This window comes from Crotalus tigris, unplaced genomic scaffold, assembly GCF_016545835.1.
Source record: "Crotalus tigris isolate CLP2741 ecotype Arizona unplaced genomic scaffold, ASM1654583v1 scf7180000017568.13789103, whole genome shotgun sequence".
NCBI classification, from domain to species: domain Eukaryota; kingdom Metazoa; phylum Chordata; class Lepidosauria; order Squamata; family Viperidae; genus Crotalus; species Crotalus tigris.
Window position 1 is genome coordinate 84,584 of NW_024096479.1, and position 27,326 is coordinate 111,909.

The 27,326-nt window shown below is 35.6% G+C and overlaps 2 protein-coding genes across 8 annotated transcripts in view; one reads left to right on the plus strand and one right to left on the minus strand.

Moving 5' to 3' along the window:
- The first annotated feature begins 102 nt into the window (after positions 1-102).
- STRADB (STE20 related adaptor beta) lies at positions 103-20,020 on the plus strand. Of its 3 annotated transcripts, none has more exons than XM_039354304.1 (13): positions 103-373; positions 3,181-3,237; positions 3,919-3,999; positions 5,029-5,131; positions 6,480-6,601; positions 7,106-7,214; positions 7,604-7,727; positions 9,218-9,389; positions 10,970-11,074; positions 11,772-11,998; positions 12,791-12,833; positions 14,363-14,474; positions 19,855-20,020. In XM_039354304.1, exons 2-13 carry the CDS (start codon positions 3,226-3,228, stop codon positions 19,884-19,886), a joined length of 1,242 nt encoding a protein of 413 aa, XP_039210238.1. In that variant the 5' UTR covers positions 103-373; positions 3,181-3,225; the 3' UTR covers positions 19,887-20,020. The 3 variants fall into 3 exon arrangements, with proteins under 3 accessions (XP_039210238.1, XP_039210229.1, XP_039210246.1); XM_039354295.1 differs by lacking the exon at positions 19,855-20,020 and adding an exon at positions 15,971-19,755; XM_039354312.1 differs by lacking the exons at positions 14,363-14,474; positions 19,855-20,020 and adding an exon at positions 15,971-19,755.
- The window catches only part of C2CD6 (C2 calcium dependent domain containing 6), a 65,156-nt gene continuing 57,713 nt past the window's right edge, over positions 19,884-27,326 (minus strand). For all 5 annotated transcript variants that reach the window (XM_039354252.1, XM_039354232.1, XM_039354222.1 and 2 more), the window contains 3 exons: positions 26,856-26,902; positions 21,367-24,042; positions 19,884-20,249 (listed from right to left, as the gene is read on the minus strand). In XM_039354252.1, coding sequence (XP_039210186.1) covers positions 19,914-20,249; positions 21,367-24,042; positions 26,856-26,902 — 3,059 coding nt within the window. In that variant the 3' untranslated portion in view covers positions 19,884-19,913. The remainder of the gene's footprint in view (positions 20,250-21,366; positions 24,043-26,855; positions 26,903-27,326) is intronic.

The following is a 27,326-nucleotide window of genomic DNA, read 5'->3' on the forward strand; positions in this document are numbered from 1 at the left end:
GAGCGAATATGAATCGCAGAGCACTATGGGGCTCGTAGTCCTTAAGTGGGAGGCGCTCGTGCTGGTCTCCTCCGCCGGTTTGGACTCCTTCGCAGTTGCGCTGGGGGGGCGGGGCCTGAAGTTTGAGGGGCCTGGGGACTGTTGTCGGTCGTTGTGTTCTGAAAAAGAGCTGGTGGAGGGCGGGCGGCTCTCGGTCTGCTTCAGGGTACTGGGGGGCGTTTGCCCCCCCCAACACTTCCCGCGTCTGCCCATCGAGAAGCGGGCAGCAAGGCACGCGCACCCCAAATCAGCCTAATTCGCTCGGGGGTGATTCTGCTCTGGAGGAAGCCCCAACGAGGCGCTATGGGGCAGAGTTCCTGGTAATTCGCAGAAGGTAACAGACGCAAGTTGAGGTCGGGCCGGGTGTAAAGGAAAAGAGCGTACGTGTGGAATAGGGAGGCAGGACGCCCAAAGTCACCTCCCCACGCAGTTCCTGTAAGAAGGAAAAGATGAAAACTTTCCTAGTTGCTTATTATTCCGGCTGAATTAGTTTTGACTCAATTGGGAGAATAAAGTGGTTGCGTCTTTCTAATGAGTTATATCATGCACTCTGACAAAACTTTGGAGATGTTTATGTTGCTTCTCTAGGCTGCCTATGCGAGAATCAAATACTCGAAAGGCTTTGATTGGATTTTGAAGGTTCTATGTTCATAGTCCTTACTGGAAGGTTAGCACTAGTATTTGTTAACGTTAAGATGCCTAGCATGATATATCTTGGATCCTATTTGCAGCTTGATTACAAGTATTTTTATTATACGGTAATTCACCTGTCTGCATTTAGCCCAACAAATAGTTCAACCCGTTTAAGCAACATTGACATATCTTTCTGTTACGGATTGAGTTGTCCCCTGCATCTTTCTAATACATTTCAATGATTTGAATATTGACCTTAAGCATCTGACTTACTCCTTCTGTGTTCCTTCGTCCTTATTTTGTGGTAGTTTGTATTTGTAATTTTTTATTTGGGGAGGGGGAGTGGGGTGGATAACTTTTAGAGTTTGTTAAAGTTAGAATCTATTGATGGCTATAATTCCTAACTCTTGCTTTTGTTAACTAAGATGGATGATGTAGTACAGATTGAGAAAAGCTTTTCTAATAAAATTAACATGTTCGTCTTTAAGGCATAAATATTTTTTTCTTTGTTCAATCATGTCTGATCTCAGAAACTGCTTGGACAGGTCCCTGCAGTTTTCTTTGCAAGATTTTTTAGAAGTGGTTTACTATTGCCTTTTTCCTAGGTTTGAGTAAAATGATAGCCCAAAGTCACCCAGCTAGCTTTTCTGCCTAAGGCAGATTTCCTGGTTTCTAGCCTGATGCCTTAACCCAGTGGTTCTCAACCTGTGGGTCGGGACCCCATTTGGGGTCGAACGACCATTTCATGGGGGTCGCCAAACCACGTTGTCCGCCATTTTTTCCCTTTTCCCTAGCTGACCTACTCCCTCTTATTGGTGGCCACACCCACTTGGGGGTCACCACATGGGGAACTGTATTATGGGGTCACGGCATTAGAAAGGTTGAGAACCATTGCCTTAACCAATTCACCAAGCTGGCTCTGAAAAGGATATACACCAGTGGTGGCAAACCTATGGCACGCGTGCCAGAGGTGGCACTCAGAGCCCTCTCTGTGGACACATCTGCCGTCCCCCCAACCCCACCTCCACCCACAGCCCCCTTTTCACCAGCAGCCTCCCAGAGGAGAGTCGCCCCCAGGTGCTGTCCATGCAGAGCAGTGCAGCCAAGGACATGGCAGCCGGGCAACGGGGACAAGACTCCGCCCTCCCTGTTGCATGCAGATAATGCGGGGTGGAGGGTATGGCCGCCATGGCGTTGCAGCGGGCCGTGAAGGCAGTGGGTGGCCCTGTGGGCAGGCAGGGGGAAGGACAGGGCGGGGGCAGGGCAGGCAGAGCAGGGGGGCAGGGGGCAGTTCTTGGGCACTCGGTCTCTAAAAGGTTCGCCATCACTGATATATACAATCCTTTTTTAATGGAAGAATCTGTGATCTTACTTAGGGGACAATATGAGTAGGTTGTAGTCAAAATAGAAAGTATGCATGCTCAGATTAAAAACCACACTTTCTAATTACCCCCCCCCCCAGTTTTTTTTATATATTGATGTTTTCCACCTGTTCATTTACTCCCATCTTAGCCAATAATATTAAAACAATAACTTACAGAAAATCTTGCATTTGAGAAGGCAGGATTTTGTGAGATGATGACTTAGGTATATGTGTGCAAACTCTGAATTTAAAATCTTCCCTATTTTTAAAGTCTTGGCATACTTTGTTTAAAAGAAACCCATTAAAAGAACTGCAGACTTTGTTGAGGAGAATATTACTGTGTTGTTTGTGTGATGAAAAGTCAGTTGATGCAAAGAATTTTGGAAATGATTTTCCCAGAGTTCATTTCTGGACATACAATTTTATAAAATATGTCTATAGAAAGGAATAGTACATTTTTTTTAAAAAAAGTGATTGCTCAAATAATATGTTTGCATGATATGTTAATTTGACATGCAATCATAAATATATAGTATATTGTCAATATGTCAAATCACAACCAATTGTGCCTCATTTGTTAAGTTTGACAGTGTTACATTTTAGTAAAAAGTTAATGCCAGATCATTATCAGCTTTAGAGTTAAAAAGAGGTGGTGACCAGCTCTCTTGGTGTTGTTAATTTCCCTACTCTCCAAATGTACTTACTCCAGTTTCTATCTCATACTCAAAAGCAGTAGAAAGAAACCTTTCTCAATTTAGTACAGACAAGTAGTGCTATGGTTAAGTTTTGTAAACCTTATAAGCTATGGGTACCAATTGTGGTTAAGTCACTGTCATGATCTCATGGACACGTGATAGATCAGTCTTAATACAGATCATATAAAGAAATTAAAGCCCAATATTTTCTTCTTGTTATTTGTTTACATCATTGGCCTGAAAAGGCTTCTGATATAACTCCGATAATGCTTGAATATGATTTTAAATATTTTTGATGAGTTGTGCTAGGGATCATTAATTCTGTCCAGAACACTCTATGCTGGAGGATTTCTGTGGGTATTTATGGCCAAAGAGGAAAAGAGACATCTTTGGTTGATACTTGGATGTTGAATGTACTGTAATCTTTAATATCTTAATGTTCTATTTCAGAATAAATGGATTAACATGATATTTTCCATGAATTAAAACAGTTCCATGTCTTGTTTGGTAAGCATATATTTGTTTTAATCTTTGAAATCTAGCACATGTTAAGTTTATGCCTATATTACATGCATGTTGAAAATATAATAGATATAAAGAGAATAAGATTCTTTTGCCCACTGCAGAGCATTGCAGAGAGAGAGTCAGAACTTTGGTTTACTTTCCAGAATGAAAGCTTTAAAATAGAATCTTCTTTGAACTGTAAGAATATAGCCCCAAATTGTGTTTTAACGCCTCCTCTTACATCTTAATATACATTAAAATAATTATTACATCTTAATATAATGTTCTGGTTCAGGCCCCACAGCAAGTTGTTGTATCCCAAACTAAAGATTACAGGGATAAAATTAATAATTGCAAGAGCCACTTTACAGGGTCATAAAAAGGGAGTTACTTGGATGTTTTTAGTCCAGCATCTCTCTTATTTATATAGCTTTGAATTCAGAGAACGATACTGTAGTTTTGAAAAAGTGTATTTAATCATGATTTTTCAAAATGGACTCTTAGATGTCCCTAAACCCACCAAGATGACCACATTGTTTGGAAAGGGTTCATTTCTTATTGTGTATTGACTTTAATTCATTATTACTATGCAGTGAGATTGCAGTTTCATATCATAACAGATGAGTGTAGATTAGTGAGTTACATTTTAAAGGCTTTATTTCTCTACTTTCAAATTTCTTTTAGGACTGTTCCTGTATTCTACGGACACGAGTTGAATCCATTAGAGTAGAAAAGCAATTGGAAAACATCAGTAGTCAAGACTTGGTAAGATAAAATTCATCTCACCTTAACAGAACCAGTATTACGTTTCCTATCACAATCGTGTCTACGCTAGTGATAAAATGTCACTTGGCAATCCTGACTATCCCCATTGCTGCTGTTAAATGAGAATCACAGGTCATTAAGAGAAGACCTCCTTGCAACTTTCTGCTGGCTTCCAAAAATCTAAATCAGTGGGGAACCCAGCAGGAAGAGGCAACTTACAAGTGACTTGCAAGCAGGCTGGCAGACGAATAAGTTGCTATTGCCAGGTGGGAGAGGATGTGTGGGTGATAGCAATGGCATGCTCAAATAATTTGAGGCCTGGGAATGGTTGCTGCAGGATGGGGCAGACTTACTCGAGTGACTTGCGACGTTTTCTTCTGGGTTCCCCATGAATTTTGCTTGTGGGAAGCCAGCAGGGAAGGTCAGAAATGGTTATCACGTGACTGCTGGGCACTGCAACATCACTGCAAGTGCAAGCTGGTTGCCAGATCTCAATCATATGACTGTGTGACGGCTGTAACTTTGAGCACCAGTCATAAATACTACACATTTAGCACCGTTGCAACTTCAAATGATCACCGAATGAGTGGTTAATAAGTGAGAACTATGTATATATTAGAGAATTGTAATTACATACCAAATATAAATTTTTTGTCCTGTAGAGTATGTGGTAGCATTTTAAATAGGATATGTTTTTTAGTCTTTTGGTTTTAATGGACTTACATTGTATAACATTTTGAGTGAAAAGGATTGCCATGGCTTTTTTCATGGATTGGTTGATGGAATGAAAAGTATACCGTATCTAATCAGCCACATGGGGTTCTTTAGAAATTCAATATACTGAGCTTGATAAAAAAAAAAATCACACCCCAATTAAAGAAGTTCTTGCCATCAAAAACGAGGCAAAATTAAAAACCAGTTGGTGCTTTTGAAATGATACATAGACAGGAATATTGGCAGATTTTCAAAATTTATGTGAAATGACGCCATTTTAAACAATAAAAGTTAATAAATATTTTTGCTATTCAGACAGATGAACTTGCTGTATGTTGGGGTCAATCAACTCAAAGAGGAGATGAACAGATACCATGGTCCTCTGATGTATCACACTATGATCTCCAGGTGGAAATAGGTGATTGTTTTGTGATGGAAAGATGCTCCTATTTTGTCTTAAGTGAGAGATCTTTAGTGTATACTTGAATTGAAAATATAAATCAGAAATTTTACCCTTTGCCATGCCCTGCTATTAGGTCTGAGATATACTTTAGTTTTATCTTCATTAATGCTTGTATTTTACAATCTATTTCCATTTAACTTCTTGTCTTGCCTTTGATTTAGTAAGTCTTGATATTGGTTTTTTTTATTTATGATAGCTTCAGTAGTATAAGGATAACTTACATTGTGGAATCGTGCATGAATAATTGTTTTTCAGCTGCAATATCTGTCACCTCTTTTAACCAGAAGAAAATGCATCTTTGCATTCTTTTTCGTTGCCTCAGATCCTACTTGAGTGAATAAGATTGGAATATTGCCTCTTCACGATGGTATTACACAAGCATCTTTGTATGTTATTAGCACATGGTGCTGGTAATTGGTATGAAGATATCTGTTATGCTAATGAGCTGCTTAAGATTTATTTCAAATGAACTTCAATTGGTAATCCGTATTAAAATACCAATTTTGATTCTCATTTCATTTTTTGTACATTATTACTTTAAACATTTAATATGCTATACCAATATTCATTGATCTTGTTCTGAATACTTTGTTCATTTCTAAATTGCACTTGGGGTCTATTATTTGATAGTCCCCAGAGTATAATACAGTTAAGGACAGCTTTGTTCAGTGACTATTCAAACTTATAATGGTGCTAAAAAATTAGATGTTTGATTGGCTCTCAAATTTATGGCCATTATACTATTCCCATAGCCACATGCTCACAATTTGGGTGCTTCACAATTGACTTGCTTTATAACATCCCATGGTTACATGATCACCATTTGTGAGCTTCAAAGCTGGCCCCTGGCAAGCAGAGTCAATGGGGAATCCAGTAGGAAGTTGCAAGTTGCAGTCATATGACATTGTGCTTAATAACTGGGGATGATTCACTTAACAATTGCATGGAATTGACATAAGTCTGATATGGCCATGTGATGTTTCACTTAACGACTGTACTGCTTAGCAACAGTTGCCAGTCCCAATTGTAGTCATTAAAGGAGGACTACCTGTAATCTTTTTAAAACTGCTTTAGATTGTTTCACCTAGGGAATAGCTTTCAGAATCAGATTGTTGTCTTCTAGTTCAAGTCAGATATTTAGTTATGCTTGCTTTGAAAGGTGTTCTTTTTCACAATAGTTAAGAATTTGTGAGTCATAAGAAAATTTTATTTACTTACTTACTTTATTTGTATATCATCCATTCCAAAAGATTATTAGTGAATTAATTAGAATGTTAAGTGGTATATTACTTTTTCTTTATAGGAAAGGGATGCAACAACTTAACTTCAATCTACCTCGCCCGTCATATCCCAACAGGAACACTGGTGGCTGTAAGAATTACAGATCTGGAAAAATGTTCTGAAGAACTCTTAAAAGCTTTACAAGTAAACATGATTTTAAACTTGATATATAATAAGTTGAGACTTTTACCTATATCCCCACATTTCTAGTAATTCTAGATATGCAAAGAAATCCAGAAATATGCTCATGCAGATTTTATGCAGTTATAGCCTTCTCAAGTAATTTCAGTTTTATATTTCTGACATTATGATGAGGCATCAATTTTTTTCTGATTCAAGGATTGTTTTCAGATCATTAATGCCTTATAATGAGGTAGGGTAGAAACTAGGAGACTGTGAGTTCTAGTCCTGCCTTTGGCACAAAGCCAGCTGGGTAACCTTGGGCCAGTTACTCTCAGCGCTAGGAAAGGCAAGAATGAACCACTTCTAAAAAACTTCGCCAAGAAACTTCAGGGATCAGTCCAGGCAGTCATCAGGAGTCAACACTGACTTGAAAGTGTGCGCACACACACATATTGTCCTATGGCTAAAACTGTATGGAGTATTTCCTGTCTTTTAGATTATTAAAACATTTTTTTCTTTCTCTAGAATGAGGTGATATTATCCCACTTTTTCCGACATCCAAATATCTTGACTTTTTGGGCAATGTTTACTGCTGGAAGGTGGCTTTGGGTTATTTCCCCTTTCATGGCTTACAGTAAGTACTCTGCTTACAAAAATATATCCTTATTTACTAAATTCCTTCTGCACATGCAGAGCAGTTCAGTTTATTGGTACCTAGTTTGTGCAATCTTTTATATTTCTAAGTGGGATAATTACTTAAAAAGGAAACCATTGAGACCACCTTTTGAAACAGAGTTGCTTCAGTTGTGGGCTTTAGAGGCCAGTGCTAATGTGCTTCTTCGGTCATACACATCTATATTCTGCCCAGGAGTTCTTCTTGAGCTTCTTTTGAAACATTGCAAAAGATCAATTAATTTGATCATCCTAATTATGGTAGAAAATATCTGGGCCAGCCCTGACCTTCCTATATTTATAAAGATATTATGAGGAGTTACTACTAAATCTCAGGCTCTTTTTTTCTAGATTCAGCTAGTTGTCTCCTGAGGACTTACTTCCCTGAAGGCATGAGTGAAGCTTTGATAGGAAATATCCTCTTTGGTGCAATTAGTGGATTGAACTATATGCATCAACATGGTTATATTCACAGGTAATATGGAAGAACTTTATTGGAATCCATCCAATGATTTCAGCTGAAGCTTGAAAAGTTCTGTGATTATTTTATTTTATTTTCTTTTGGTAGCATTTTCCAATTAAGATGTATGTCCTTACCAAACACAACAATTTGTTTTCATTTCTCATTCTCAGATGGAATTCCAAAATGCTTTAAAATAGATTAAACCTGCACAAATATTCCAATTATTTTAATACATTGTGTTTGAGTGTGTTACAATATGAATCCTTAAGGTATTTTCTGATGAGATGCATGAGCTCATTAAGAGTTCCTTCCCTTGGCCTCTAATTGCTAACTTTTAAATTTTAAGAAATATTTGACGTTTCTAAATACTTTGTGGAGAATTGGTACAAGAGATAGGACAAAAGGAAAGCTTGAGCCATCTGTAGGAGTGCTTGTGTATAACTAAATGATCTCTTTGAATTATTATCACACTTGTTTACAGTGAAGTAATATGGACGTGTTCTATATGCTGTGACTTCTACTTTATAAGGGCTTAAGTTACATTATAGAGTTCTTCTAATAGGTACCTTCAGGTATAAAATGAGTATGTTGAGGTAGCAAGATCCCTATATAGTTTTGTGGAAAACAAATGAACAAATAAAACATATAATACAATACTTATAGCTTTATTAAAATTAGAACTTATGCAATATTATTTAAACTCACATTTTGAAAAAAAGGGGGGGGGGAGTCACCAAGCTAATTTTATTGTCAAATATTTAGACTTGAAATCTGATTGGGAGAGGCGGGAAGGAAATTAGAAACAAATAATGTGAAAAAATGGGTCACGTTAACCTAGAATAATTCTCTTATGTTGCACTGACCAAGGGATTGCTCATATATTTCATATGTGGGCTTTTAAAAAATCTTCCTCAGTACTAGAAACATTGAGGGCTATAATGGCTGGTAATGGCTGCTCATGGACCTTTTCTGTTTCATTCTAGCCTAGCCCACAGAGAAAGCCACCCAGTTGCTCTCCATTTTCTCTCTGTGCATGTAATTATAAGCTGAACTTTTGTATGGTTAGTTAGGGAGGCTTTGTGGGATGAATCCAAGCCAGTTTATCATCTCAGGCTTGCAGAGAAGTAGAATGAGAAAGAGTTGGTACTTTCTTATTTAATCGATCATTTGAAATTGTCACTTCAAATCAAGGCATCTTTTATATTGAGCTGAGCATCTTCACAGACTGAGATCTGCTATTTCTTAGTCAAGAGTAATTCTTAACTAAATTCAAGAGTAGCACAAGCAAGAGCAGCATCAAGTTTAACATAAGCAGTAAGCCTCAATTCTCTTTCTGATAAAGAATAGTAAAACCTTTTAAGCTATAGCAAAGATCATAGTTATTGAGAAGAAACAAACCTACATAGGTGATGTGTCAGAATCTTAATAGGTATTTAATAGGATAATCTTTCTACCAAGACAATTGGGGTTTTATATAATTTGTTTGTTTGTTTGTATTTCAGAAGTATTAAAGCTAGCCACATCTTGATTTCAGGGGATGGCCTAGTTTATTTGTCGGGCTTAAATCACCTCTATAGTTTAGTCAGCAGTGGACAGCAATTAAAAGCTGTGTATGATTTCCCCCAATTCAGTACATCTATGCTTCCTTGGCTGAGTCCTGAACTACTAAGGCAGGTCAGTATATATAAGATTATATTGTGTGGCTGTGCTTTCCTGCTCTATATATTGACTCAGAAATTCATTAAGTATTTAAATTCTGCACCCTATAAATTAATCTTAATTATGTTTAAAAATTATTTACAATTTTTAAACATTGGCATTTAATGTTTTATCTAAAACTATGCACTATGAATTTTGATGCATTCCAGTTATACTATGATTCCAAGATGTATATTCCATATTGTTTAAAATGGTATCTCTGAATCAGTATAGTCCCGTGTACAATTACCCTTGTCAAATTATCACTGAAAATTAGGACAAATTACATATGTTGTTATATGTACATAGTAAAATAGTTTTTTTTAATTCCTCTATTTCTATTGAGAAATATATTTTTAGCATTACTTTTTGGTAGAAGTTAATTTCCAGTATTCTGGAAAATAAATACATTTGTTGAAGTACTTGAGTTGTTCATATAACCCCTTCAGCTTTCTTTGAAATCATATTGTATAAATAATAATAATAATTTAATATCATCATCATATTAAGATTCTCCTATCCAAAGACTTAAAATATACTTCCCTTACTTTTTTTTCCATTTCATTGTATCATATATGGAAGAAGTTCCCATTTGAAATAGGTGATTTCCATAGATCTGTGTATATTATTTATATATTTTAAATATATTTTTAATATAAGATGACATACACACACATCTGGGCACATACATGTACACACTCATATATAAATATAAAATAGTCTGCCTGAATCAATCCACTTCTGGATGAAGTTCTCTTTACTGAAAGTTTTACATTGTAATGTAGTATATTGGTCCATTTGTAGCTTGGTAGAAAAAAAAATTTTTTTAACTTCTCAATCTCTTATATAATTATATTATTAAGGGATATTTTTTAAAAAAAATCTTCCTATTTATTGAAATATTTCATTTGAATGGAGCATTCTCTCTTTCTTTGTAACCCAAACCATTGTCAACATTTGCTCCAGATTTGGGGAGAAGAATAGACTATATTTGGATGTATGTGAAAACATCAAGGAACAAAAGACCATGTATATAATACTGCATTTTGCTGATTGCATGTGTTAAGGATTTTTCTTAAAAAATAATTTTCAATTGTTTTTAATTGATTTATCTTGAGAAAGCAGTGTAGACTAATTTTATTTCTTTATAGCTAGAATGTATTTAAAAACACAGTTTTTCCATTTGTATTGATATCAAATATTTTGCTGGAAATACAAGAACAAATACATGAATATTTTCCTTAAAATGATTTTGATTTATTGTAGCACTGATGGTATAGTTTACATATGAAATCATGAATTTCTTGAACACAGTGAAGCTCTTTTGTGAAGTTGCATATCATTGATATTTAAAATAGTTGAATACTGTACAGCCTAATTGTATGCGTCAGAGGTAGTCCTTTTTATTTAGTAGACTAACTTATCCACATGTACAAATAATAGAATTGTACATGGCATGTTTAAGTATTTCTCATCTGGGTAGGCATCCATTTCCTAATGTGCATTTGACAACCTTTGAACAATTGAATTTGCCTGATAAGTGTTTTCTTCTATAGGATATGCATGGATATAATGTGAAATCTGACATCTATAGTGTGGGCATTACAGCTTGTGAACTAGCCAATGGGCATGTACCTTTTCAGGATATGCCTCGCACACAGGTAAAGCATAAAAATCTCTAGATTAGGTTCTTAATAACTAATTGAATAACTGTTATTATCAAGAGCATAAGACGTTTCTTAATTTTGAAATTTTATGTACCCAGAGTTTCAATTCTCTAAAAAATTAGATTCAGTTCTCTAAGAAGTATAGTTCTGAGTAAATTTGGTTTGGATATAATGATTTCTCATTTAAGTTCACTGTTTACTTGGTTCATGCAAAGATCAGTCCATGAAGCATTGCTCTTGATTACTTGTTAAATTGCCCTTCCTTGGCAGCAAAGCAATATGCCATTTACCAGTGGAACAACTTGCCTTCAAAAGTTGTGAGTGCTTCCTGATTGGAGGTCTTTAAGAAGAGACTGGACAGCCACTTGTCTGAAATGGTATAGGGTCTCCTGCTTGAGCAGAGGTTGGACTAGAAGACCTCTAAGGTCCCTTCCAGCTCTATTCTGATTGATTGACTTGGATTTAATTCCCAATGAATACTGAACTGTAGGAAAACTGTAGGGAAAACTGCATGTTTTGTAACTTTTCCTGATAAATACTTTTGCAAAATTGTATTATTTAATGCAGCCACAATGTACTATTCTTATGTAAGCTAAGACAGACATTGGATATTTTGCATTCATTTAGTCATGGTGTTCCTTTGCCTCTTTGTTTCAAAATGACTCCAATATTGTCTGTATCTTTCTACCAGATGCTGTTGCAAAAGCTGAAAGGGCCGTCATACTGTCCTTGGGCTATAAACACTTTTTCACATGGAGAATCTAGGATAAAAAATTCTCAGTCAGGAATTGATTCTGGAATTGGGGAAAGCATGACATGCACAATGACAAGTGAGAGACTACAGACTCCACCTAAAACTTTCTCTCCTGCTTTCCATAATTTGATAGAATTGTGTTTGCATCAGGACCGAGAACAAAGGTAATGCTTTAAAATAATGTGCAGGTTACAATTTAATTATTTTAAACTGAAATTAGAACTATGTTTTGAAAGCCTGGTTTATATATGAACATCATACATAATTACCAAATTGTAATTGTCAGCAGGACATCCATGTTTACTCATAATTATCAGAAGACCTATAATATCCCCAGAGGGCAGCCACAAAATTAAAAAAAAAAAAATTTAAAACAAATTTTTAAAATGTCTGAAATTTCATGAAATCATCAAATTTTGAAATATTTTACTGTTTCATGTAAGTGTTCAGACATTTTTAAGTGTCATTTTCATATACTGCAATCCCAGGTTGTTGTTTTTCCATGCTAAGATTGCTGAGCCTTTAAGGAGTAATATTTGAAAAAATATATGAATAGATGATTTAACCTTTAGAGAGGAACATATTTTTCTATCCATGACATAGGTAGCATCTTAAGTATATTAAACTGTACCTTTATTAAAACAGTAATATTTATGTTTTAGTATGTACTGCTCTATCACTTAAAAGGTAGTTAATAAAACTATTCATTTTTAATTAGTGTTGCAAATTTGAAACTTCATATTTAAAGAGCTTGAAAATATATATTTGCAATATTTTATTTTTAAACTATTAATCTGTTGTAGCAAGGACATGTGGATGGAATAATTAAAATGGGGAAAATATTGATTCTTCTTTCAATCAACTGATTCTGCTAAAATTATAAGAGAGAAGAAGCAATTACCAGCTGTTTGCAAAGGTTAAACATCTAATCTTTGTTTTTTCCTTTGGGGATGTAGGCCATCAGCAAGAGGCCTTTTGTCACATGATTTTTTCAAGCAGGTGAGTTTATTATACATTTTGTTAGATACAGTATGTTATCTGTATAAAATCACTAAGGCTTTGGGTTTCGAAAACAGATCAGATGCTGGAAGCTGCAACATCTTTGATTTGAACAGGAGATATCTGTTTGGAGCAGTTTGAGTTTAATATATAAATTTGTGCACTGTGAAATAATGTATTATGCCATTTCTGCAAGTTTGATTTGTGTATAATAGGTGGTGTCCATTTATAAGTTCTGTTTGAGATTAAGGTGTTGCCTTTCTGATTTTGGTTACCAAACTGCAATTTAGAGTCTGCAACATTTGTTCCAGTTCTTCGTTTTATTTTAAAGAACCCATAGTATCTTATCTATGGTAGGCAATATTTATATTTGCTTGCCTTGCCCCACCTGCAGAACTGAGATAGCTGTTGGCATAAACACAGCTATTTTATAGAGTCAGCCTTTTTTCTTTTGAAACACATGGTTGGGGTTATGCAAAATATTAATTGCATATTTTATAGAGTGTGTTTACATTGAAATTCCACTATTATAAAACATTTCTTCATTACAAATACTGTACACATATCATTCTGAGCAGAGAGAAAGGAGGGGGCTTATAGCCTAATTCAGGAAACACACAATACTATTATATTGCTATTTATAAAATCACAAGCACCTTGGATAATATTCAGTATCACAAGAGCTCAGCTGTGATTGTGCAACAATTTAAATTCCTTGCCTAGTTCCCACCCCATTCCCATTATGTATGGATCATTCAAATATCTACTGTTAGGATGGATACTTGCTCCTCCATACATTTTGTTCAAAGAGTTTCCTTTTCACCTCTCAACCTGAAAAAACCACCTTTTTTAGCAATTAAGGACAATATAACATCATATCTTCTGCAGTATGGATTACTTATTTGTATCTTTCTGCATAAATGAATTGTAATTAATATTCTGTCTTTCACTCTGGGGCTCAAGGCAGCCTATGTGGCACTCTCACCTCTATTTTTCATTAAATGTAATTATTTGCATTTAGGAAAAAGGAGATAAGCATAAACTGTTGACTAAAGCAGTGATTCTTAAATTATTTGACCCAATATTGATTTTTCTTATCTTGAATAATGTCATTATCCCTACAAAAAAAATGCCATACTCCATGGTTTTTCACAAGAATCTTGGCAGTGACAGTCCGATTTTCATCCTTGATTAAAAAACAATTACAAATTTCCTCATTACTCTGATAGTCTGATTCCCAAATTATCCCCCAGTTTAAGAACCACTGGATTAAAGAATGGCCATTTTATCTGAATTTATAATGAAATTGCCATCTTTAATCAGGCCTATTGAACAATCTGTCCGGAAGCAGCCCTCGATTTTCATAGTCTTTTATTAGCAATCACTGTTTCTAAGAGTTGAGTTAGTAGCAATAATTAACATTTTGGCAACAAGAACTTGCACTGTATTTCCATAAACCTCTGAGAAGGTATTCATAATTTTTTTAATAGATGTGTGATTATTCCAATAACTGCCTTCTCAATTTTCAGGTGAAAGAAGACACAAAGGGTTCATTACTTTCTCTCTTGCCTCCTGCTATCAAATGTAGTCAGTCACAAATACCAACAGTGCATTCAGCAGCCATCTGGAATAAATCTGAATGTAGGTTGCCAAATGAGAAAAAGATATATTGGGAATTTTAGGAGTACTAAAATCATACAGGTGGCCCTCAACTTACAACCATTCATTTAATGACCATTCAAGAGCCGAGGTGGCGCAGCAGTTAGAGTGCAGTACTGCAGGCCACTTTAGCTGACTGTATTTAGCAGGTCAGCGGTTCAAATCTCACCGGTTCAAAGTTGACTCAGCCTTCCATCCTTCCGGGGTAGGTAAAATGAGGACCCAGATTGTTGGGGGCAATGTAAATATATATATACATTGCTTACTGGTGTACACCGCTTAGAGAGTGCTTGCACTTAAAGCGGTATATAAGTCTCATAAATAAATAAATATTAACAAAACTGAAAAAAGGGACTTGTAACTTGGTCTTTGGATTAGCAACTGTTGCAGCATCCCGATGGTCATGTGATTTCTATCTGTGACCTTCCGAGTGAGCTTCTGACAAGCAAAGTTGGGGGGGGGGGAAGCCAGATAACCATGGTGGTTCATTTAACAACCATAGCAAAAAAGGTCATTAAATTGGGCATTTCACTTAATAACTGCCTTGCTTAGCAATGGAAATTCTGGTCCTAATTGTGGTATAGGACTCCTATATTTCTTTGGAAAATAATGTGATTTACTTGCTGCTGTTGTCAAAATAGAGTTTTTGTTTTGGTATACTTGAAAATGCTAAAGGCTTATACAGATAATGCTATCCAGAGAGAATTTTTTTCAAAATGGTATTATGAGAATTTATTAATCTTTACTAATTGAATTGCAAAGATATCTGTACAGCTCTTTACATTTTTGTTACATCTGAACTGTAATGGTATCCATTTGTGTAGTAAACCTTTGCTTGAAATGGCATATATTGTTACAGTTGTTATGTGCTATGACTACCTTCCCAATACTAGTCTGAAATATTGTTCCATTCTTTAATATATTGTTAATCACTATCATCAAATTTATATCAAATATATAACTTCATTAAAATGTAATGTCTTTTTCTACTTGCAAAAAATATCAATGTGGAAATCTCCGAGAGCTCTGGATATCTACTACATAACCTTCAGTGGTTGCTGAAGTAGCCAACACTGTAACTTGAAAAAAGTAGCTGTTTTTAATGGAACATGTGTCTTTGAGAAATCAAATTAAGGAAAAAATAATTTGCCAAAGAAAAGCTTGAAATTACTTGACTTAATACTTAAGAATATTGCTTAATTTTCATAGCTTTAATTGTGGTTTGCTCTTCAGGGAATATATTCATCCTTTGAATAAGTAGCCATAATTTGAACCAAAATTTGTAGGACTAATATAAAAGTAATCTGTATTATTTAGGCAATGCACAAGAACTCTTGGCTATAAAGTTCTGCTGAACTACATGAATACAATGATTGCAACAACAAATGAACTATTAGCCTCCTGGCAAACTGTATTGTGAAACATGAGCATCTACCAATAGATTGTGATTCATAGCCCATTTTCTTTCCACTTCTTAGCTCCAGGGTCAGTGAAAGAACAAGAAGTCTGGTTAATATTACTTAAAGGCTGAGACATTTGAAAAACAAAAAAGATGACTTCTCACTCATCATTTTGTCTTTGTAGTTTTGCTTTTCTTGAGAAGAGAGAGTTCAGTCCTAATTACAAACAGAAAATATAAAGGAACAGAAAAAAGGCTGCTTTCTGTGAATAGTACTGTGAATAATTGAACAAAGTAAACCTAAATTCTTGTTACCTGTACAGCATACTTTTGGAGGTTTAATATTTTATTAATGATTTTTCAATAATGTACATTCTATTTACTCATGTAAAAATAGAAGTTAGTTTTAAGTATACAATCTTATTTAGCATCGCAAGTGTCCTTTTAACTAGGAAACTACTGAAGGAAAAGTATGTATTGTCAAGCTAATTATGACAAATTTAATTGTAATAAAATATTATTTAACAAAGATCATTTGAGTGAATGGCACCTTATTTCATGCTCATCAATAAGAGACTATACAATGCTAGCATTTTTATTTAGAAGCTCTATTGTTTTAGGCAGATTGTCAAGTAAGCATGATTAGGATAATACTTTAGAACAGACATGTCAAACTTGCGACGTCATGTGATGTCGCGCAACGTATCAGAGCTTTTTCGCCGTTGCCGGCAATGGGGTGGGTGCGGCTCCAGTATGATGAAACCGGCCCACGGGCTGGCAGTTTAACACCCCTGCCTTAGAACTATTTTGAGACCAGTCCCTAATGTTGTCTGTAGAAAGATAGTAGAAAAGCAGGTTAACCTAGAGAAAACTGCACTGTATTTGTAAGTGGGTACTAAAGTAAAGAATACATAAAAATCTAGTGAAAAACATTTACAGTGGTTCTTTTGCTGTGTCAAGAAATGTCTATTTTTGTGAGGAATAAACGTGATGATTTCTAATATATAGTAAAGATACTTTGAAACTATAAACTTTATGCTAAATCATGTATTTTATATGGGTGATCCTCAGTTTATGACCTTAGCAATTGTTCGCAGTTACAAGAATGCCCACAAAGCTGCTTACAATCCGATGTTGAAGTTATGATGGTGCGCATGCTCATGAGCACACAGTCATGTGATAGCATTTTGGGTGCTTAGCAACTGGCTCACTTTTTCTGCCATTTGCCATGTCTTGCTGTCACATGACTAGGATTTTTTATGTTTTTTGCCAATTTCTGTTGTTATTTCAAATTCCAGCAAAAAAAGCCCATTAAGGAAAATAATAGATTGGCTTAAAAACCAGTGCTTGTTTAACAGTTATGGCATCTGCTTAATAATTGCCAAAGAAAATGCTTAAAAATCAGATCCACTCGTGATGCTTCAACTTACAACTATAATTTTACAACCATACAAACTCACTTGTAGATATTTTTGTCCTAAATGGTGATTACTGAACTTACAGCAAAAAGCTTAAATGTTTTCAACTTCAAATTGGAATTAGTATTTTTCTGTTTTCTTATTTTATTCATAATCAATCTAGATTGATCAGTATTCTTCACATTTTTTTTCCCTAAGTGTATCAAACTTTGTATTAAAACACTTTTTGTGAAAAAGAACAGATTTGGTCCTAAAGGTACACTACCATGTCAGTTTGTAAATACATAAGAGTGACCATTTTATCACTTCAACATGATACACAAATTCTTCCTTGAAGTCATAAATTCCTCCTTGAAGTCATAACTGAAAACTAGTTTTTGTTCTAAATCTAACCATAGGTTTCAGTCACAAGCAGCTGTTTTATCAGGAATAACTAAACTGATACTTCTTTGATGATCCCTTTCAGAATAGGAAACAAATTTGGTGTTCCACTTTTGGGACATAGAGTTTCTAAAATCTTTTCTTTCCTGATATTTTCTTTTCTTGTGACGTTTAGTTTTCGTGAGTTTTGATTTATAGGTCAGTTTAATTCTTTTATGGTAGTTTAAAGTCTTTTTATGGCATAAACTTTTATGGATTAAATTCCATCTCATTGGATCTTTAAAGAATAGGCATACAATTTAATCAAGATGAGGGAAAATAGAGGAAAGTGAAGTCAGAGAGAAATTACATGCAGTAAAGAAACTGCCAATTATATAGAAGCATATAGTAAAAGTCATTTCAGTGAACATTAACAGGTGGTTAATCTGTAACTGAGTCTAAGTGGTCATTCAAACACTCCCCATACCTTCCTATTCAGGCATAGCAATTTGTATACCACTTCATGGTGCTGTATAACCCTAAGCAGTTTACAATGTGAGTATATTGCCCCCAGCAATCTGAGTCCTCATTTTACCAGTCTCAAAAGGATGGACGGCTGTGTCAAATTTGAGCCTCGTCAGGATTAAAAACACCTGGCAGTGGGCAGAGTTAGCTTGCAATATTGCATTCCAACCACTGCGCCACAGCATGCTCCTGCTGAACACACCCATCAACCCTTGGTTCTCAGACCACCATTGCGATTCATTAAGAATAGTGAGAAGATGTGGCAGAGGGAAAGAATGAGAGAAGCAAGCAACAAAAATCATCTGAAGAATCAAGTCATACATGTGCTGTTCTATGTGATTAATAGTGGCATATATGATGCTTTCAAATCAGTCTTGATTCCTGGTGAATATGTAGACAAGTACATACAATTTTCTTGACAATATTTTGCAGAAGTGGTTTGCCTTGCCTTCTTTCTAGGGCTGAGAGAGTGACTGGCCCAAGGTCACCCATCTGGTTTGTATTTAAGCCAGGACTAGACCGGTCTTCCAGTGCCTATCCCAATGCTTTTAACCATTATATCAAATCTATAGAGTGACAAATATACCCTAGCAAATAATAAGTGTCTAATTTTCTATCTCTTTAGTTCACATATTTTTAGTAGATTTTTATCCTGCTTTTATTACTTTATACGTAATTCAAGGAGGCGAATATACCTAACACTCCTCCCTCCTCCTTTCCCCCCACAACTATTCTTCACAGGGTTCTTCTGGAGAAAAAGAATATTGGGTTATGTTCGCCACCTTGTTTATTTATAAAGTAATAAAAGCAGGGGAGAGGGAAGCATTTATTGGCATGGAGTCAGATATAATCAGTATTTTGAAAATAATTATACAACTTGGACTGAATAGGTGATGTGAAAGTCCTGGAGGTTTTTAGGATCTGGATGGGGAGGAATAAGTTTAGATAGCAATCCTAGCCAGATGGTTTTGAACTGGATTTAATTTGGAAGACCTCCAATTCTAAGAATATTCCATTTTTGATTCTGGTCATCAGGAGGAGATTATGCTTCCCTATACTAAACTACCTCATAGCACAGACTTGTAGCTTCTACTCAGACAGTAGGTGCGAACGTGGCCAAGGGGATAGACGCATATAGTACTTTCATCTGATGTGCCATATAGACACATTTATAGAAGATACTTATGTAATTTGCTTAAAGTCAGCAACAATTGGAATGGCATGTTATAAGGCACATATTACAGAATTAAAAACCTACTAGCTTGATTCAAAGAATAACTGACCAAATAAAATTTGATTACAAGGTTGTAATATAGGAGTTCCATGTTGCAATCTTAATTAAACAAAAAAGTCTTGGCATCCTGGATCAATGAAAAGATTGATAAAAGTAACTCTTTCACTAAACTCTGAACTGTTTAAATCAACTGCATTCAGCAGAGCAAGCCGTCTTTGCGAAGAAATCATGTTTCAGTCCACTCGTTGATGAGTATGAGTGTTGTACTCCAGTAATTTTCAAAGGCATCAGGCTGGGACAAAAAGCAGAAAGGCCTTTTTATTAAAATAAATAAAAAATAAGGTTGCTTTAATAATAATTCAAATAAGTTTTCAAGCTTTCTGAACTAAAATGTACTAAGAGCGTTTTATTTTTTATTATGACCAGGGGAAAATAATAACCCAAAAGCACACTCATAGGCTGGTTGAGGATCAGAAGGTTAAGATTCATCCATTATTTGGGGGTCTGGAGTTCTGCCTCAATATTTTGTGGAGAATCTTAAGAACAACTTCCAACTGCTCAGGTGTCATTTTTAAGATTTGATCCTGGTTGTTGAGCATGTCAAATATCATGCCTGCTTGATTTCTTGGAGTTTCCGGTGCAGAAGGAAACGGTCGAAGTGCATCTTTAGACATGAGACCAGCAACATTTGGAGCCGAATTTGATCTTGCTTGGCTGCAGCTCCCTTCGTCAACGCCTTGTAAATCAACAAGTGCTCTTTCAATTGCTTTTTCAAGATGTTTATAAGCTTCCAAATCTAAATCTTCAATGGCAATGGAATTCTAAGCATTGAAATAAAAAAAATGTATGCATGTATCATCATGACGCTAAATCATACAAAGACTTTTACATAAACTAGGAGGTATCCTTATTGTATCACCAAATTGCATTATTTTTGCCTTTTTGGGTACCTTTATTTCATCTATCACATTCATCACACCATTAATATTTGCCTTAGATTAGCTAAGAAAGCATCATTTTGCATCCTGCCTGTGGTGGTACAGTTTCTATTCTGAAAACTTCTAATTCTGAAAGTTTGTCTCTGTGGCCTTTCAAAAGTCTGCTACAGAGAGATTTAGATTTTGCAATCCTTCGGGGATTATAAATTTAATACACAAACAGAACTGTTTTAACTAGAATGATATATAAAAAGTGCACATTCTGTAAGAAAACATTTTGCCTGAAAAAAACGTATACAAATTTTCCTTATATAAGGAAGTGCTTCCCAACTGGTAGCCAGGTATATTGGAAGAATTCCCAGAACTCCTATCAAGCATCCTTATATTATGGTAGTTCTAACACAACTGGAGGGGCCAGGTGTCTTTTTAAAAGTTTAAACTCCAATACTATGGAGATATTCTATAACTGTAGAAATGATTCATTCTTATTTTTTAAGAACAAGAATTCTCATCTCACAAGCCAAATGTTCTGCTCATTTTTTGTTTTTAAATTGTGGCCTGTGGGCCCAACTTACTTTGAGTTTATACAATGCATTAGAGCAGTGGTTCTCAATCTTTCTAATGCCGCGACCCCATAATACAGTTCCCTATGTTGTGGTGACCCCCAACCACTTATACATCACCGGGTGCCAGGGGCGTGGCCAAAGGGGGAAAAAATGGCGGACAGCCTTCTTTGGCGACCCCCGTAAAATGGTCGTTTGACCCCAAATGGGGTCCCGACCCACAGGTTGAGAACCACTGCATTAGAGCAATGCATTAGGGGTGTCAAACTGCTGGCCCGTGGGCCGGTTTCATCATACCGGAGCTGCACCCACCCCATTGCCAGCAATGTGGAAAATGCAATATGTTGCGCGACGTCATGGGATGTCGCGAGTTTGACATGTCTGCATTAGAGAATATAATCAATCATCTTCAAGAACAAAATTGATTATGTTCTTACCAATGAATTGGCTTTTGTATGTCCAGTAGTAGGAAATTTAATTGTAGAAGGTTTTTCTTGAACATTTTTTGATAGTTGTGAATCAGATAAGGTAGCAGTCTTGCTAAATGATTTTTTTTGTTTGATTTCATTATCACGTTTCTTCTCAGGCTTCTGTTTCATGCTTTCCCTTTTTACACCACTCATAGATAATAGTGTTTTTGAATCCTTTTTGTTTTCTGTCGTGCTCGATTTTTTAGAAGGCAACTCGCCATGTTTTTTTCCATGTTTTTCTTTTAAAACATCCTTAGAGGCTCGGCTATGTGCTTTTTCCTTCTTGGCTGAAGGATTCGTCCCTCCTTGCTGGTGCAATGCAGTGTCCTTCTTTCTGTCAGACTTCTTGGTTTTGGTTTTGTGATGATACTTGCAAGTTGGCTTTGCTTCTTCCTCAGACTCTGGGTGTAAAAAGAGAAAAGTCTGAGGGTTCACTGGAAAGGGAGGCTTGGAAGGATAATTAGGAGATTTGGAAAGATAATTTTTAATTTCAGTTTGGGCTCCAATGTCATGTGCACTCAAAAAAGAGGAAAAGGCAAATGGTTCAGATGTTTTCCTCAGTGGTTCTTTCTGGGGCTTATTTTGTGATATTTCTTCGTAGGACCTTCTCTTCAAATCTGATACCTCTAGATTATCAGGGTAACCTGGCAATCTGTAACGTTCTTTTTTACAAGTGTGTTTCACTTTTTTGCAACCAGATGTCTGGGTCTCTTGGTTCTTTGTTTGTACTTCGAAAATACTGTTCATAAGACCACCTAGATTTTCCTTTTTACATTTTTCACTTGCAGTTGATGCATGAGGAAGGTTTTCATGTGAAGGATGTTTTGCTTTGTCAGGTAAACCTACATCGTCGCTAACTTTTGAAATGCTTTCAATACTTGATATAGATGCATCATGATCCATATCCTTATCAATTTCTTTGCTAATCCCAGTTTTGGAACTGGTTGGTACAGGAAGCTTTTCGAAGCTTTTTTGCAAAACAGATGCTAAACCTTTTACTTCTAATTCCGAAAGTTGCTCTCTGTGACCTTCTTTCAAGAGTCTGCTACAGAGAGACTTTAGATTTTGCAGTTCTTCTTCAGAGAACCTATCTTGTAGACTATGAGTTACATGGGATATTTGCTGTACACTTTGCCCTTCTTTAGCTAAGTCTGGTCCTTTCTCTGCCCTGAGTGCTGTTTCTTTGGCTACAACTGGAAACACCGTTTCGAGTATTTTTTTTAACTCTTCCTGTGTGATCAATCCAATTTCTGAAATTCTCTCTGAGAGATGGTCTTGGATTTTCCTGTTCAATGCAGACTTTAAATTGGCAATTTCATTGTCTGAAAGGGCCTCAAAAAGATTTTGAATACTTTTGCTTAACACACTGTCATCAAATCTCTCATTAGATTTCTCCTTCAAGTTCAAGGACAACTTCTGACACACAGTTTCCAGTTCTTCTTCACTTAATCCAGTTTCTGAAAGTTTATCCTTAAGGTGGTCCTGAATACTTTTGCTTAAAAATGATTTTAAACTTTTTATTTCTGCTTTTAAAATCTTTTGAAGGAGGGTATCATGGGGGGAAACATGTTTTTTTATATTAGCTGTTTCGGTGCTGAATGGTAACTTTACTTTAATGATTTCTAATGATGTTTTTGAGGCTACATTTGTTAAATCCAATTTTAGTTCTTTCACTGGACTAGTTTGGCTTTTAAGAGGTAATAAAATAGACTCATCGTGATCGCCTTTTCTGCCTTCATATAAATCTGCCTCCGTAAATATTGGCTTGCTTTTGTGACTTTCTTTATTATCGAAGGCTTCAGATTTGGAAAGTTCTCTTATATCACTCTCACTTAATGGTTTTATGGTTATTATTTCAGTTTGTGAAGTTACTTCTTTCGATAAAGCTTTCTTGAGTAAATCACTAGCATTCTGGAGAGAAACCTGGTTCTCTGCTATCACCATATCTGGGATTATCCCTTTTTCAGACAATTTTCCTATAAGTTGAGCCTGCAAATGTTGACTTACAACATCTTTCAGTTCACTAATGTCTGGTTCTGAAAATGCATCTGTAGTACTAGTTGTTATTTCCTTCAAAGAATGTTTTTCTCTGTCATCTAATGGGCTGCTGTCTTCTAATTCTTGGGATAACTCTGGTCCTGAAAGTCTCTCTGCAACTAGGTTTTCAATGTTTTTGCTCAAAAGTGATTTAAGTGCTACCACTTTTACAACTTTATCAACAAGAAAAGTTTCGAGAGAGTTTTTGAAGTAAACATTAACCTGTTTTATTTCTGCTTCTGTTAGTTTATCTCCTTGTGGCTTTAATTCAGATGTTATAGTTGATGGCTTTATTGCTTTTTCAGCTTCCACTGTAGTTTTTTTGTCTTCCTCTTCCAAATCAATTTTTTTTTCAAGGAGTCTTAATATTGACAGTTGATCACTACTTCTGATTAATTTGGGATCTAAGCCATTATCTAATTTTGTCAAAGGCAGACCTGGAGGTGGATCCTGGTCTTCTTGTTCTTTGAAATCAAGAGGTGTGTATGTTTTTTCTAAAAGAATGGAATAGTCTACTGTGCCTTTAGTAAGCTTAGGTGGCTGTACTTTACAAACACGTCTCAAGAAGGGTTCAAACTTGCTTCTACTAAAAAATTCATCTTGGAACTGCAATTTAAAGAAAGAATGGTAGAATTAAGATCTTTTGAAATCTTGATTATAAATAATGGGATATATAAAATGTCTTCTTTGCCAGAATTTAAAATATATTTACAAATAGCTTTGTACCATATGTGCGTGCGCGTGCGCACACACACACACACACACACACACATTGTGCACACAGAAAAATGACAATAAAGGTCTATCTATCTATCTATTTAAATTTCAACTAAATTTTCAATGCAATGAATATAAATAGAAAAAATGTTTTGAAATATTTAAAATTATACACACACTTTCATTCATTAAATCTACCTAAATGTCTTTGTTGTAAAAATCAGTACATGAAAAAGAAAGTCTTTTCATCCTAAGATTATATTTTACCTATGTCACAAATCAATCTTAATCAGCTTTAATGTGCTAGCTGTACAATGCAATATAAAGATTACAGGGGACCTAAAAAGTTAAATTTGAATTAACAAAATCTTATGTTTGCTCACAACTGTATCTAAACATTCAGTGAGACAGACACATAAGTTATGATGGAGTGTAGACATGCCCCCCCCCAGGATTAAAGAACACCTAAAATACCTAATGCATGGTATTACTAATCTTTTATCATCAGATTATAATATGCATCTATCTAAAACAAGAGCACTTGTTTTAGATATGGTGCATATCTAAGTGTGTCGAGCACTTAACACCTCAAGCATTCATAAACTATTCTCTGCATTGATGTAGCTATGCAGTGCAAGAATAATAGAAACTGTTCCTTACAATATATGTAACTCTGGTTCTTCAAATGGCCATCTGTGAATACATGCTAATAGGTTCTCCACCTAAACAGAACTTTATCTACAACATTTCAAAATTTAGAGGTTTTTGGTAGAAACCATTGTGTTGGTAGAAACCCTTCTTGTGTTCTGTTATCAATCTCAATCACCAAAACCTTATACAACAACCCTTCAAAACTGAGTGATATCTCACTACACTGAAGTAGAAAATGAGGGTGGGTTCTGTATCCAGAGATCACCATTTGAAGAACCACAGGTCCAGGTAAGACTTGTCTTCATCAAGATTTCTGTGATCCATATACGTAGAAGGGGCAAGGCACTCGCACCGATGGAGGAAAGAACCGATCTCTCAAACACTACACCCCTCTGGGTTGAATGAAAGTGGAAGATGGACCATGTAGCTGCTCTACCAAGTTGTTGGCAATTGGATATGCTGAAAGAAAATAGCGGTGGGTGGATATCATAATGGTAGAATATGTTTGGATGGGGAGCAGAAAGTGATGCTTTAACAAATCAAAGCAGTCTTATAGTGGTCACAGTCCATTTTGAGAAGTATTATAAAATACTCCAAGCCTGCTCTGTTACCCTTAGAAGCAGAAAAACAGATGTAAATCTCTGAAGAAGACATGAATGATGTCAGATAAATTAGCTGAGCAAACCAAGCCTTTTGTGCAACGAACAGTAGCATTTTGCTCTATAAAACTGAGAAAGATACAAAAAGATACCCCTAAACTCCGCTGAAGATGTTACCTAGCCTGCTAACGAAATGTTTGGAAACCAACCCACAAGCTCGGAGAATAAATCTTCACCCTCAAAGATACAAAAAATATATATGCCACAATCTTTTCCAAGATGGCAAAATGCCTACAACAGAATCACTGAGAAACTGCCTGAAGTGGAATAGGTTCCGTTGCTCCTTTATCAAGTTACATACACATCCTCTACTGAATGGTTGTTTCCATAATTTGTTCCGTGATGATTGGTTCAAAATTTAATATTGGTTGCCCTTCCTGATAAGTGAAAATAGCCATGCATTTGTAGTCATGGAGGAATGAATAGACTGAAAATGTACCAAATAGTTTAAGTGGGAGAAACCCTATGGCACTGAAGTAAAAGTAGGCAGCTGGATCTCTGGAATCATTCCCTGCAGTGTTAAAACCTGATAACAAATCTCCTATTCCTCAAGATTGTCAGGCTCTTTACCAGCTGCCTGAAGAGGGCAGTAAATCTTTCCAAACTTAATTTTCCCAGAGTTCAAAATGGTTGAAAGAACTGACATTACATCAGGATATTACAAATTAAAGCAAATATTCTGAAAAACTGGTCATTTTCCATAGAATAAGACTGGTGAACTTCAAGGCCTAAGGCACTAGTAATGTATAAGGGTTGTTCAGTATACAGTCTATTTTCTTTGACAGGGTGGCATGAACTGGTTAGCCCTGTTGGGTCTATAGAAAGAGGAATTCCTCAACAGTCAAAATTTTAATTATGGTCACGGATCACAATTTAAATGTTAAATAGAAAAATTATAATAAAATTATTTTAATACACGAAGGAGGAATGCACACTAATTGCTTTTTGTCATGGAAAGAGGAAAACTTAATTATACCCTTGCAAGAATCATGGTTGAACAATATTTTGGTGGGGTTTTTTTTGAGGATATATTCAATGACATAGAACAGTGATTTACAGGAACTGATTTACAGAAATGGATGATATTAATTCAAAGCATCAGAAAAAATGAAGTGCTGAGGAAAGAGATTGGTGTTTATAATGTAGTGATACAGAATCCAAGTAAAAATCCTTATTGTCTTGGAGATATGGAACTACCAATAGCAAGGAACTGATGCTCAAAATTTTGAGGTCCTTAGTTCTACGGGTCTTTTAATAGCATGAGAGTGTTAATTATAATGCAATTACAAGACACCTTCTAAGTGAACTTTATTTACCCTTTATTATGTAATTGTAGAGTTGTATTTCACTTTAAAATTCAGTTTTAATCCTGTGTAATTAATTACTTCTTACCGTAACCTCTTTCCATGGCCATTGCTGTTCTGGTTCAACAACTGAATCTGGAAATGATTAATCAGAATGAATAATTAAAATGTAGGAGCAATTAAATATGCATTTTATAGCTACAGTATAAAATACTACTCAACGTCTGTGTGAAATTCTTTCACACAGGGAAGAAAATGGCTTATCAGAAAACTACACCTCCAAGAAATGAGAGCAATTTGAGACTGTGGCTTCCCCAAATTTAAGCCACAAAATCGGCTTAATGTGGAAGTGGTAGCTAAAGTTCTGAAGGTATCTTGAGTTAACTGCTCCACTAAGTTGAGTTTGGAGATGGCATGCATCTATGAGCATATTTGTGAATGATGTTTGTGTGATGGTAGAAATGGATATACTAGTATATGTATAGTTATTCCGAGCAAATGTTGTCTTGTGCAAAAACAAAAAAACCCAAACCCTACACAAGGCATATAGCAATCAATT

Excerpts from the sequence above, each read along its gene's own strand:
- STRADB (XM_039354295.1), top strand. Across the intron at positions 5,132-6,479 it reads TGATCTCCAGGTGGAAATAG|GAAAGGGATGCAACAACTTA; the intron begins GTGATTGTTTTG and ends TTTTCTTTATAG. Across the intron at positions 9,390-10,969 it reads GTCCTGAACTACTAAGGCAG|GATATGCATGGATATAATGT; the intron begins GTCAGTATATAT and ends TTTCTTCTATAG.